This window comes from Hipposideros armiger, unplaced genomic scaffold, assembly GCF_001890085.2.
Source record: "Hipposideros armiger isolate ML-2016 unplaced genomic scaffold, ASM189008v1 scaffold_257, whole genome shotgun sequence".
Taxonomy (NCBI): Eukaryota; Metazoa; Chordata; class Mammalia; order Chiroptera; family Hipposideridae; genus Hipposideros; species Hipposideros armiger.
In genome coordinates, this window is record NW_017731607.1 from 694,813 (window position 1) to 709,153 (window position 14,341).

General features: G+C 41.7%; 1 protein-coding gene and 1 long non-coding RNA gene across 5 annotated transcripts in view; both read right to left on the reverse strand.

Annotated features, from left to right (window-relative positions):
• Nucleotides 1–365: 365 nt before the first annotated feature.
• Nucleotides 366–7,608, reverse strand: LOC109390148 (uncharacterized). Its single transcript, XR_002125508.1, has 3 exons — nt 7,450–7,608; nt 4,960–5,064; nt 366–970 (listed from the first exon to the last, which is right to left on the reverse strand). It is a non-coding gene; the product is annotated as an uncharacterized LOC109390148 (long non-coding RNA).
• A 1,089-nt stretch (nt 7,609–8,697) lies between these two features.
• Nucleotides 8,698–14,341, reverse strand: part of ELL2 (elongation factor for RNA polymerase II 2) — a 71,797-nt gene continuing 66,153 nt past the window's right edge. For all 4 annotated transcript variants that reach the window (XM_019656278.1, XM_019656277.1, XM_019656276.1 and 1 more), the window contains 2 exons: nt 12,726–12,770; nt 8,698–12,632 (listed from right to left, as the gene is read on the reverse strand). In XM_019656278.1, the coding sequence (XP_019511823.1) occupies nt 12,516–12,632; nt 12,726–12,770 (162 nt within the window). In that variant the 3' untranslated portion in view covers nt 8,698–12,515. The remainder of the gene's footprint in view (nt 12,633–12,725; nt 12,771–14,341) is intronic.

A 14,341-nucleotide genomic window follows, 5' to 3' on the forward strand; every position in this document is an offset into this window, starting at 1 on the left:
GGAGTGATTACATTATGAAATTATGATATAAACAATGAAATATCATGCAGCTATTAAAAAGAATAAAATAAGTCAACAGGAACTAACATGGAATGATGTTCAAGTGATGTTGCTAAGTGAAAAATTAAGCTGTGGATCTGTAGTTTGATATCCTATTTGAACAAAAGAGAAAACTGGACATGGATGTGTACTCATAGTGGCTAGGTCCAGAGCCTAAGGTACATGAGTGAGACTAGAGGCCTTCTGCTTTTTATTTTATTTACTATATACTATTTAAAATTTTTGTAAAGAGCAGAAATAACTTTTTTTTTATACAACAGATAAAGACAAAGGGAAAACTTTAAGTTTTTATTGAATGATCATAACAGTCATGGTCAGTGGGTTAGAAAGATAACCTGGTGACACTGACTTGCCCAGGACTGTCCTTTAAGATTCTGTTGCCACTGCTGGGTGGAAACAGTCTGGCCATGATGGAGCACATCCCACCTGTAAGCAGAATACAGGAGGGCAGGGTGGTTGCCACAGTGGATGGGAGCCTGGGTAGGCCATCAGTGATGTGTGGAATAACCTGACCTCAAGGTGGTGATGGCAGAAAAAGAGGTGTTTTCATAGCAGACTGAGGTCTTCACTAAGTTGCAGAAGTCAGGGCAATGAGGAATACCTGGCTCAGAGGAGAGGCAGGGCGTGGAAATTTGACCTCCTGTAAATAGGGGTAAACGTCACTGTTCTTAGAGGAAAAACTAAATTTCAGGAGGCCAGAACGTGAATGGGCTGTGAAGAGACCTTGCTGGGTCCCCTCAGTCAACAGGTAAATCTTGGGGATTGGCAGCAAGTCCCGAGGGCGAGCTCCTTTGGCACAAAGGTAGGAAGTAGGGTACAGTAGAGTGACAAGATTTGTATTCTTGTTCCAGTGCTGAGAACGGTGACCCCTCTGGATCTGTTTCTTCTCTGTGGGCTTCCCCACCTCAGGCTGTAAAGGAATAAAGGCAGGACCAGTTGAGAACAGCTGTGAAAATGCTTGGAAGAGGCACAAAGCACTGTATGTTATAAAGTCATCTAAAAGAAAATAGCCACCTCACTTCCCGATTTTTGCTCATTTCCATTCCCAGAAGTGCTCTTTTTCCAGCTTCTTTGACCTCTGGCATCTTTCTCTCATCACTCTTGTTCCAGTTTCCTGCTTGCCCACCAATTACCTAGTTAGAATCACAGCACACAGATGGCTTGCCTGGTGGCTGACAACAGAGAGCTAGTTGGTAATTTTAACGGTACAGATGTCATTTTCTTTCTTTGTCAGAGAAACTGCCTCTGGCTGGTAGAGCTCTATCAACGTGGCTAAGTCTTCTTCCTATAATCCCAGAAATCTCCACCAATGGAGGGCACCTGCCAGTCTTGGCTCTCTGTGCATGCCTTCCGCACCAGCCTCCGACCTCAGGGGAGACGGTGGGCCCGCTGATTTCTGAGAGATGGAGTCACTGTTCCTCCCTTGCTCAAACGTTCCCACGTGAGAGCTCACGGACCGTTTTGAGATGCGCTGGCCGCTAAGCGGATATTTCTCTGTTTTGGAAACTTTCCTCAGAACTTATTATCAACATGAGAAAGCCACCATATAAGAACCCCAAGTACCAAAATGCTTCTGCTAAGGCAATAATCCAAAGTGCCTGGTCCCCAGGAGGAAAGCATGGCTGGGCTTCCTCTCCCCAGAAATGCTTAGGAAGGGCAAAGCAGCAATGGAGGGAAACAAAACAGAAAGACCCTAAATGGCTTTGGTTGATGAAAAACGATTTGGATAAACATGTATTCAGTGAGTGCTTCTCAAGACTTTTCCAACATGTTCTCTCTCTGATACACAATCCTCTCATCCATCTCCTCTTCATCCCTCAAGTGTTAGCTTCCATGCCATTTCCCCAGGGACGCCTTGCCCCATTGGCCCACTGTCCTATGTCCCCTTATCATTTATCCTCATGGCTATCCTTTTATTTTGCAGCATTTACCACAATTAGATAATACATGTAATTCACATTTGTCTTGTTCAATGATATATCCCCACTACCTAACACAATGCCTAGAAACACATACATATTTGTTGAATGACTGAAAATTCACAATGTATATAACAGGGTCTAACACAGGACCCTCTGACAGCTTCGACTGAAGTCACAAGACAATGGATGCCATCTGTCGTCACAATATACAGCAAGATGCCGGACCACATATGCAGGGCTTACATTGGAGGTTGTAAAAAAAAAAACCACCCCCTTTTGCTCCCTAGTATCTGGCTCCTCACTGGTGTAAGGGGTTGACGTTAAGAAGTCAGCCGATGTGGGAAACCCGGCTTCTGTAGAGTTGAGAGTGTGCTTCCCCCCACCGCGGGCTGATGAGAGCAGCTTCATGAAGACCACTTAGATGTTGGCGAGGATGTGGGGGAAAGGGAACGTGGTGCGCTGTTGGGGGGAATGTAATTTGGTACAGGCACCATGGAAAACAGTATGAAATTCCTTAAAAAATTAAAAATAGGACTACTATATAACCCAACAAGTCCACTTCTGACTGTTTATCCCAAGGAATTGAAATTACGTTCTCAAAGGGATACCTGCACTCCAAGGCTCATTGCAACACTATTCACAATGGCCAAAATATGGAAACAACCTAAATGTCTACGGGTGGGTGAATGAAGAAAATATGGCATATGTGTATATGTGTGTGTGTGTGTATGCCCAAAATATGTATACACATTTTAAGACAGGAGAAAACTATATTAAAATTACGCTGATGGTAACCACTTTGAGCACCTCTTGTAATTGCAGAAGTCAAATGTGACTTGTATTCATCTTTTCTTATCAGTATATATTGAGTATTACACTTTTAAGAGTTTTTTCCTTAAAATGTTTGTACATGTTTTGGCACCCTCTGTATACACAATGGACTAATATTCAACCTAGAAAAGAAATCCTGCCATTTGCAACAACATGAATGGACCTGGAGGATGTTATTCTAAATGAAATAAGCCAGGGAAAGACAAATAATGTATTTTCTCACTTATAAGTGCAATATAAAACAGTCCCACTCATAGGAGCAGAGTAGAGTGGTGATCAGCAGGGGCTGAGGCCTGGGGGAAATGGGGAGGTGATGGGCAAAGGGTACACGTTTCAGTTCTGCAGGGTAAGTTCTGGAGATCCGCTCCAGAGAAATGCCTGTAGCTAACTATACTATATTGTATACTTCAAATTTGTTAAGAGGGTAGACCTTATGTTAAGTATTTTTACAGCACACACACACACACACACACACACACACACTCATACTCATACTAATAATTAAAGTGGTGAGAGGAAACTGGGAGGTGATGGATATGTTTCTGGCCTTGATGGTGGTGATGGTTTCACAGGTGTATACTTGTTCTCCAACTCAGAGTTGTATATGTTAAATATGTACAGCTTTTTACATATCAATCACACCTCAATGAACTGGTTAAAAAGAAGAAACCCGACTTGTGATTTCTCAAGCTTGGAGTACACAGGGGTTTGGTGTCTGATTCAGAATGGAAAAAACCAACCCTACAGGAGTCAAGAGTGCATCTAGGAAGTCACTACACTTTCGTGGGTAGCAGACTAGATGTGCTTATTTTTGTTTATGGTTGAGGTGGGAGGGTGGGTGAGAGACGAGAAAGGGCACCTCTAGTTGGCATATTGGCCATGGCTCTTTAGAAAGGGGCCCTAAGGGACTAGCTTCTTGCCTGAAGAAGTGGGGGGGAGGGTGCTCTTTGAGGGCTGGCCAAAGGAGGGGCCCTGCAGCACCCCGAGAGGCTGGAGAAGTTCAGCAGGGCACCTTCTGAGGCCCCCAGGAAGGGCTCCGACAATGCCCAGAGGAAGCCAAGGCCAGATTTCAGAGGCGCTGCTGTCAAATGAGACCTCTCCTGTCCCTCCGCTCCTTCCACCCTGGGGGACACTGAGTGGTGGAAGGAAGGCCAGAAGCACTCGGCTTCCAGCCTAAAGCAGACCTAAGCGGAAAGAGGGGGGCAGCTTTACTTTTAAATGCATTTCAGAGTCTTGGCTATTATATAAGACGAGGCTTATTAGTTACGTAAATGAGACCTATGCTAAAACTGACCAAAGGACTTATCATCTTGGAGTAGCTGTCCTGGAGGAGTTATGAGACCCGGCAGAGATTTCATCATTGAGAGCAGAGAGCAAGCCACCAAAATGGGTTTGTAGGGGCGCGTGTAAGAATAAATGGTGTCACTTAATGAACGAGTGCTGCCCTCAGTTCCTCCAGTTGAGTGGAACAATCGCTGTCTTCACAGAACCATGGTATGTAGGTATTACCCTCACTTATCAGAGATGATGGAAGGAAGGTCCGGGGTTGTAGGCAAATCGTCCCGAGTCCCAGTTTGGTAAATCTCAGAACTAGGACTCGGACCCAGGATGGAGGACTGACTCTGTTTCCTTCTTTGCTCTCTATGCCACAAAGCATTTTCAGCTTTCCTTCCTAAACTTTTCATGTCTTGTTTGCAGGGCCCTGGTTCTGAACTGGACTTTTCACTGTCTATAAGCCAAGTCATCTTTCACCAGAGACATTGGGGAAATGATAACATGTGTGCATTCACAGAAGGGAGGAGCCATGCGAGTCCATTGAGGAGAGAAGAGGAAGTTGAGAAGGGAGGAGCAGGTGGGGTGCCGATAATTGGCTACCACAGCAACAAAGGCTTGTCAACAGGGGCGGAGAGAGAGGAAGGGTGAGGGTGGATAGGAGGTCGCTTTGCCAACAGTCCCAAGTGTCCCCTTACAGCTGTTTTCAACTGCAGAGTTCTGTAGCTCAGGTGGCCATGAGACCCCTGAAGACCCTCTTGGCACCCCTTTGGCAAGGCTGACTTAAAGGAGCCCTGTCCTTGAGACGAGAAGGAAAAGCTTACAGGTGTAAGGGAGTCATTTTCACAGCAGACTTCTCCCCACAGCATCTTACCTGAAATGAACCGTGTCAACCTCCTCTAGTAGTAACTAGGTGGCAAGAAACACTTAAGCTTACAGAAAACAAGGCTCTTTTAAAAGCTCTCCCCTATGAAGACAACTGGAAAAGAGAATTGATAGAATATTAATGGTTAAGCTCAAGTTTGGAAAAAACGCGTCAGCACTCTATCTAAGTTGCTGGTAGCCATGACATTTAGGGATGCTAACGTGGTGCTTGAACAGATTCACTGAGAAAACTTATTCCACATCAGATAGAGAGTAGAGACTTTTAAATGTTTTTGGTTGTGTTAATCTACCATAGGGGCTCAATCACTGTTATGCAAAACTCTAAATTAACCCAATAGGGTTTTAAGTTCTGGATGGCTGCTTGTTTATCAGGTATATTGCTGTAAAACTCTCCCATCGAAATAAAAGATAGAAAAATATAATTAGAAAACAAATGATAAAAATATGTATAGAAAACTCACTAGATGCCACGCCCCACTCTACATGTATGTTATCAAAACCCTATGAGGTGGGTACTGTCCCATTCAGGAGTGGGACACTGATCCTGGAGGGCTTTATCAACTGGCCTGTAGCTTTTGCGTGACAGAACCAGGACTCTACGCCACGCTGTCAGGCTTGACTGTGTGTCCTGAACTGCTTGTGAATGGTGCCTCTCACTACCAGTCCCTGCCTCTGTCACTTTCCAGTCGTGGCTGCTGGGCTGCTCTCAGCCCCTCCCCGGGAAGAGTATGTAAGCTCCTGGGGTCTCATCTGGCTTTGTAGTGGGCTGTCACCCAAACGTGTTCATTTCATCATCTATGCCATGAAGGCCGCTGTTCTGGATAGTTGATGGGCTCTGTTAGCTCTATAATTATAGGAATCCCAAAGTCCTTCGATTACCCTCCAAATGTCTGCCACTTGGGAGGGTACAGAAGTGCTAGACGTAAAACAAATGTCAATAAAAGCACAAATCGAATTTAAAGAAATATCAAGCTAAGATGCTTTAATGAAGATGGGAAAATGATATATAACGCTATGTTGAAGCTGCGGCCCTCCCCACGTCGCTGAGAAGTGAGAGAAAAGCCATTGCAAAAACAATTAGGAAATGAAGTCAATCTGTCAGTTATGATAATAAAAGTAACTTTTTAAACCATTTCATTCTATATTCCAAACCATTATAGACCAATATAGATAGATGCTCATATTTCAGAGGTGACTAGAGGGGAGAATGCCAATGTTGGGGTGAGATGTCCCCTTGGGAGGTGGCCAACAAGTTAATCATGGTAAAGGGATTCCTGAAGTAAGGTCAGTGCCATCCATGACTAATTCCTAAATCAGGACTTCGGGAAGAGAAAGTGGCAAGGCACGATGAATAATAGAGCAGACTCCTGCACTAATCCCATCCCTCTGGCCACATGGATTTAAAAAATGACATATATGAATCGCTTGGTTCGTTCATTCTTTCAATATATTAGTATTGGGTACCTTCTATATTCCAGGCGTGAGGCTAGGCGCTGGGGACACCCTAGGGAATAAGACAGTGTCTACTTTCATGGAACTTAATTAGTAATAATACAACTAGTGCTTAGTTATACATCATAATATTGGGTTGTTGGAAAAGTCATGATGCATTTTTTTTTTCATTGCAAAAATGCGTCATGACTTTTCCGACAGCCCAATAAATGCCACAAAGGAGATGTGTAAGATGACAGCAGATAGCAGGGTGACCTGAGTTAGTCTGAAGGGTCAGGGAGTCTTCCTGGAGGAAGTGATGTTCAAGCAGTGATCTTAAGGGTAAGGAGGTCTCAGCTAAATGAGAGAGGGGTGGAGGGCAGAGCTGGTGGTGCCGAAGGGACAGCCACGATTGAGGGCTTGGGAAAGGCGGAGCAGGGGTTACTGGGGAGCCTGAAGGCAGGCCTGTGTGCCTGGTGTGTGGAGAGTGGGAGTATCAGATGAGGCAGGCCGGGTAGAGCACGCTGCTATCTAGACCACAGTGGAATTCTGTAAGCCCACTGGAACCCAAGAAGTGGAGCAAGGTACTGGGCCGTTCCTCTAGGAGCCCAGCTTTAGAGCTCCAACATGGTGGTGAATTACGGGGGCTCACCTTTAGGAAGCACTCTCCTACATTCCACAGACCCAGATATGAGTTTTTATCGTCCATCTAACAAATGCCCACATTGTACCAAGCATCTTATTACAGGAAGACAAACCAGCCTGGCTGGCCAGTGGAATTAAGCAAGCAGGGGTTGTTAAGTGACACATCTCCACTGTCACAGCAGAGAATCATCTGACCCCAGCATGAGCATTAAGCAATCATAAAATAGCAGAGCCACCTACTGCCGCTGCGTCTCCCAGCCCAATCTCAGAAAGACAAAACCAGTGGGGCAGGTACAGGAAGGCCTAGCATGCAATAGAACAAACCCCAAACACTCCACTGGAAACCTCAAGCCTCTCTCTGCCTTTGTCCCCTTTGCAATCAGTCAGTATGACCCATTCTCACCTGAAAAATAATGCTCCAACAAACTCTCCCTATTGCCTTCAGCAGAGAATGCATCATTTAGATAGCTGTTTTTCATGGAGCTGCCACGTGCTTTACAAACAATAATTAAGCCTCTTCCATACCCAGTAAGAAGGCATATGTTCACTTCACAGCTAAGGAAAGGGGTTAAAGGAGAAATACAATGTTAAATGTCTGGGGGTGGGGTGGGGGGTGGGGTAAGGCTGCTGCCGCAATGATAACATTAGGAACTTCATTCACCCTTGACAGTCCTCCTAAACCTAACTAGTCACTGCTGGCACTAAACATTCTAGGTTTTAAGGCCAATGTTTAACTGAGGTTTTCTTCCTTTCCTCCTCCATTATTCCTTCATAAAACTTGTAGAAACTAGGGGTTAAGGATTCAGCTAGGAGAATGTCCTTATGTCTAATTCAGATGGCACACCTCCTAGAGCTAGTCTGCAATGAGACAGCCTTTTTATTTGACGAGAAAATGGTGTGATTCCAAGACTCTACCTGCACTGCCCCGATATACTTCAAATAGCCCACTGTTAATACTGCACACACTCAAAAAGAAAAGAAACATACCTTTTCTCAAAAAGCATCTTGGCCTTCCTTCAAATTTATCAAGTCTGATGAAATCAACTCAGAGAATAATCGACTAGACGTCACCCCCCAAACCTCAACTTTCTCATGTCCTTTGAATGAAAAGTTTGTCTTGCCTGTGTAGTGTGATTAGAATTGTCCCTTTGTGAAGATTATTCTAACCAGCTACCAACACATGAAGGGCAGTTTGGAAAAGTGGTTAAGAACACAGACGCAGGGGTCAGGCTTCCCAGCCTCCACCGTTTAACTAGCTGTGTGATGGGCAAGTTTCTTCACTTCTTTAAGCCTCAGTTTACTCACCTATAAAATGGGTATAACAGGGTCATGGTGAGGAAAAATGAGACAATGCATGCCCAAAGTATGTAGCCCACAGAAAACCCTCAGTAAATGCTAAGAGTATGGTTACTGTTCGTTCCCCTAGTACACGCTGCCTCAGGAGGGTATGTCTGACACGTATAAAACAGGCAGGGTCCTAGAGCACATACCCTGCGCTCCCATTTTCCTGAGTCATCAGTAAGTGATATCTCTGTCCCAGGAAGATCACTTACATTAGGGCATCACAGAGCACTTCGTTGTGTTGTTGTTGTTGATGTTTTTTTAAGACAAACTTACGGGCTTTGAAATGAGACAAAGGAAAAACAAGTACCAGAATTGCAAAGTTAACATTTTTATTGAACTGAAATTGGTGTAGAACAACAGGGGCCACCACAGCTGCTGAGCTCAGTAACAACTGAAAAGACCCTGTGACATTTTACCTTCGAGAGTCCTAACATGGTTTGGCTGGAACAACCGAGAAACAGCAGAGATCTATGTTTTTTAACACTTCAAAATATTTTGAAATGAGCCTCACAGCCTTGTTCTGTTTTCAGGTTACAAAGAACACTGATAACATCTTCTGTTGCCTTCATTTAGTAGTGTCAGTTAATATTCTTCCCCTAAACGTTCCTCTCAAAGTGCTGGCTGTAGTTTCCCTCATCCAGTACACGTAAGAAAAAGGTTTAGTAACACTCCGGCAAGTGATAAACTGTAAGAACTGCAAAAGTAGGAAAGGCATATACCGAGCATACGTGTCTCAACACTCACACTGCCAGAAAGACAGTGAGCTGGCTGGAGAGTTTCGGCCAAGTGCCCAGAACAAAGAAGAAAGTAATGGAAGGTGCAGGGCAACCAAGCAGAGGGCTGGAACTAATGGACCATTTGTGTCTAAGTCTCATTTCAACATGTTGCTTCCAGCATGCAAGTATGCATTTGTTATACATAATAAGATGAAATACTTTAAGGGAAAAGAAAACTCTAACGGTTAAAAGATCAATCAGAGATGAAAGGAAATACTGAAATTTTATAATCAATGCATGAAGCAATGATATAAACTGACCATACCGATTACTTTTGAGAGAGCCAATACTGAACATCTATCACTACTTACAGTGGACAGTTAACCCTCTAAACTGTGCCAAGAGAAATAAAAACCAACAAAATAGGAAACCAAACCCTCACATTAAAAACAAAACCACGTCTAGTTAGTGTTCTTTTTGGTTTGTATTAAATCCGCTGCTCAATCAATCTAGAGTTAATTTATGGGTGTTGGTAAAAATCTTCAAGAGTGCTTTAAATTATTTTAGGTGAAATGTGATGGAAATATAATTCATTCATCTTGACAATGCAGTTTTACACTTCCTCTCTTAAAAAACTAAATTCTTTAAACAGAGGAACTGATACTAAATGGCCACCCATTCCTGCAGCAATTATTTGAGAGTATCTAAAAATATAGCAGTAGGAGATGAAGGATAATTATAAATATTTTAATAGGCTTATGCCCATCTTCAAAAGAGAAGCAGCCTCAGGTAATAGCGGGTTCAGAGATTTACAGCTCTCTGTAAATCTGCAACTGATAGACAGATACACATTTTAAGGATCTGCCCAATGTACACAACAAACATCTAAATTAAGGCTTTTCTAGGTTGGTGGTCAAGTCTACGGGTGTGCAGTGCTGGATAGCTGTAAAGCATCTCCAATTTCTATTATTACCCAATTTGTAAACCAGATGATGTGCTGATGTAGGTGGGTAGGAACTCCAAGGGCTAACAATGAACCAATTGGGAGGCTTGTTTGTAAACAAGTTCCGAAATAAGAGGTGGCAGTGAAACAACTGAGAGAGGGCCTCGCGTCGTGTAGAGGGGAAAAGTGATTTGTAGCTGCTGACTGGCACGGGCTTTAAAACAAAACAAAACAAACAAAAAAAACAAAGCCAATTGTCCAACTTCAGTTCAAGACTTTGAGATCTAGAGACCTATGGTTTAGCACTACGTCCAAGCCAATGGTTCTCTTCCTTTAGCTTGCAAAATTCACCTGGAGGAAACGTGTGAAAATGGGGATACCTGGGCCCTGTACCCGGAGATTCTAATTTGGGTGATGTCAGTGGTCCAAGCACCTTGCTTTTGAGAAACACCATTCACAGCAAATAGCAGCACACAATCTTTGATTAAAAGGTCGAGATGTCCAAGAAATGACATCGAGGAGGTCATTACCTACAGACAAAGCCCTCAGCAGACTCCACAACCACATGAGGACCGAATTATCCCCAATTAGGTTTCCTTTCCTATCTTTTTTTTCAACTGAAAGTTTGAAATCGATGAACATTTAATAATGATTGTACCAATTCTGAGGTAAAAGGAAGAGCACCAGGAGTCTCAATGCTGAAAGAAATAGAATTTCCTAGGAGGCCCATGCTACATAGAAATCTAACTTCCACAGTAAAGTTATAGTGCACAGGGTCTTGTTTCAGTCTTTGTGCGTTCCTGTATACTTTTACTATATTACTCTTTCCAGTTCATGTATAAGAAGAACTCTAAAGAGAGAAGTTCATCTACATGCTGTCTCGGGTTTTCTAGATACTAACATTTTCTGGTTTACAGCGATACACACAGTTAGTTAGTTATTTTTTGGATGCTGGAGACAAACATCTTTATTAAAGATACTACCAAAATTTTGGCAAACATTTCAAAACAGATTTGTAAACATAATGCTTCCCTTTTTAACTGGCAGCACTTTGAAAAAAAAAAACAAACAATACGATAAGACAACACAACTTGAATCAACATTAGTTCAAAATCCTTATATTTTTGACATAACTTATGTTCCCACATGATAAAACAAGTGATAGTTTAAATCAACGTCAACAGATAAACTCCATGAAATGAAAGTTTGTGCTGTTTGATGAATCACAGTATGTTATGGTAAATATATCCACTCTTTTTTATATTCCTGGCACCCAGGATGAAAACAAAGCTTTAAATATACATTTCATGTAGGTAATAGCTTCTTTGCATCTGTCTCTTCAAAAAATACTTTATAGCAGTATATAAATAGGTTACCTACACATTTAATTTTATAATTTTGCCCCAAAACTATATATGTTTCATTTTCATAACATATCAATTTTGCCCAACAATAAAGCTGACAAACTGTTGAAATGGAAATGCTTTTGTCTTCCACAATAGAAGTAGCAATTTGACAGAAAAAACAAAACAAAACAAAAACCCTACAGTAACACTCGTCAGTTGTTTAACCTGAGCGTTTGGCCTACTGAAAGTAGCAGCTTTGTTTCCTTCACGCACGCTCACATCCACGCCACCTCTGCACACACACAGGTCGCGCACACGCTCTCAGACGCTGGTAGGCCACAGGGTGCTTCCCCGCTGCTCCAGGCAGCGGGGAAGCAGTGTAGCTAACGCTTAACCACACTATGCACACAACTAGCAAACACCTTAAGGCAACCATTGCAGTGGGGGGTTAACCTACAGGGCGGGTTTACTGTTCTGGATCAGATCAGCCTGTACATACACGTGTGTATGTGAAGCTATACACATTTACATCCTTATACACCTTCCTATTTCTTAACCCTCCAAAACAATGCTTTAATTTTTTTTTGTATTTTGTGCAAATTTCTAAATATTCTACCATTTAAGGCAAAGAGTACGCATTAAGAAACGTCAGAAAATAGGCTTATGTTTATCCAAAAGCATTTCACCTTGCACATTACTGTTTTTTTGTTGTTGTTTTTTTTGTTTTTTTTTTAAACACACATAACTTTGAAGTGTGGACACTGGATCCCCAATATCTAAAAAAAAAAAAAAAATCATGTCTAATGACAAGTTTTTTAAGGGAGAAAAAACTAATTTGAAGTGTAGATACTGGATCCCCAGTAAATCTAAAAAATTTTACTTCTATTGACAAACACAAGTCTGGAGGGAGGTAAAAGGACCAGAAAAAGCAGCTTCAAAAATGCAGGGAAGCAAAGTAAAATGGAAAAAAAAAACCAAAAACAAAAAAAGTAACTCAAGTTTACAAATACAGAAACTTTTAACAGGCAAAGTTTCATTTCTTTAGAATCTTAGAGTAACTCATTTGGAATTTTAAATAAATAAGCTTAAGTTTATTCACATCTTCTGGTCAAGCAGAGCTCTAGTGCCATGACTCTGCTTGTTGTTGGTCAAATTCACCTATTAGTCTTTTGATGTGAGCCAGCTTGTTATGAAGATACTCGCATCTGTATTTTTCTTCATGGTAATTGGGACTAGACTGCGGATGACAAAAGCAGTGAAGAATCAGGTTGCAGAATTTGTATCATTTCCCAACTATAGGTCAAAATATCCCCACAGTGCTAATACCTACCTGCTTAATCTTCTGATACTCTTGTAAGACTTCTTCATGAACATTCTACAAAATTAAAAATTAGAAATCAGAAGAGAATTTTTTTGCAATATAAACAGCCAACATCCATTTGGCATGGGTGTGAGAATTATCGATGATGGGTATGTAAATTGGTATACTCTTTAAGGAAGGCTATTTGGCAACTGCTATGAAAATAGCAAATGCAAAACTGACTTGGCACTTACACTTTTCTTTCAGATTTACTTGTGCTTGAGAGAAATAATGCATGTATTTACTGACTGAAGCATTGTTTATAAAGCAAAAGACAGTAAACAAAAATCTAAGTGTCCACTAATCCATCCAAAGGAATACTAAAAGGCCATTAAAAAGGGGTAAGTATTTATGTACTTACATAAAAAATTCTCTAAGAGGTATTATATTGTTTAGTGAAAAAAGCAAAGTGCAGAACAATTTATACAGTTTGATATTATTTGTTTAAAGGAGGGAAATAGAATATTATTCTAAGAATTTCATTACTTCTAAGAAGCACATTTCTTTTCATTTGAATGAAATCTGATAAATAAAGTATCATAGTTTAACTTACTGGAACATAATACAACAATGCATCTTGTAACTGATGACATCTTAGATTCAATTATATGTGGTATATATGTGAATTTGCTTGTGTATATACATCTTACACACACACACACCCCATCCCTGAAAGAATACACTGGAAGCCAGTACAACAGATTGCCTGTAGGAAGGGAAATTGTGTGGCTGGGGAAAACGGCTAAGCCTTATGTACCATCTAACCTGATGTATGATGGATCTAAGCAATTTCCAAGTGCTTACATTTATTTTGGACAACTCTGTATCACCTCATTTTATGGATGGGGGTTTTGAGGAGTTAAATAGCTTGCTCCAGGTCACACAAGTATTAAATGGCAGAGCTGAGAATCAAAACCAGGCATTCTGGTTCTGGAGCCTGCTCCTAACCACTAAGCAATCTTGGAATTACATTGTAAATATAATCAAGGTACACTGGTAAATAACTATATAGAAAACACAAACCCGAAACCACCGTATCACTGACCTCTTGCACCTCTAAACACCAACTCCTCTGGCAAAATCTCCTCCAGTTCTAGGCAGCTTAAGAGACTAGGCCCACTACTGGAAGACATAATGAAACTCTAGGGCATAGGCACACTCAGGCTGATTTCCCCATTGTGGGAAAACCCATCATTCTCACTTAGGTTCCTGTCAGAACAGGGGTAGTGTGCTGGGATGAAAGCACCACCTATGCCTGTGAGGTGTGACAAAACTATCTGGCCTACACAAGGAGGGAAACATTTGCTTATATTAATCATTTTGCTAAGAACTAGGAGAACACTCAGGTCAGGCTTCTGTTGCTCTTTGTAGGCTGTAGTAATAGTACCACTCCAAGGGGGCAAAAACAGATTAATACCTGTTAACACAGGTCAGCCTCTGGAATAGCTGGAAGCACCAAGCTCTTCTTCACTTAAACCCCAAACCTCTATGTCTGCATTTTCCCTATTCTGTGCCAGATTGAGGTTTTTTTTAAAAAAAAAAAACAAAAACTTAAAATATTTTCTTGAAATAGCAATTCTGGGTAA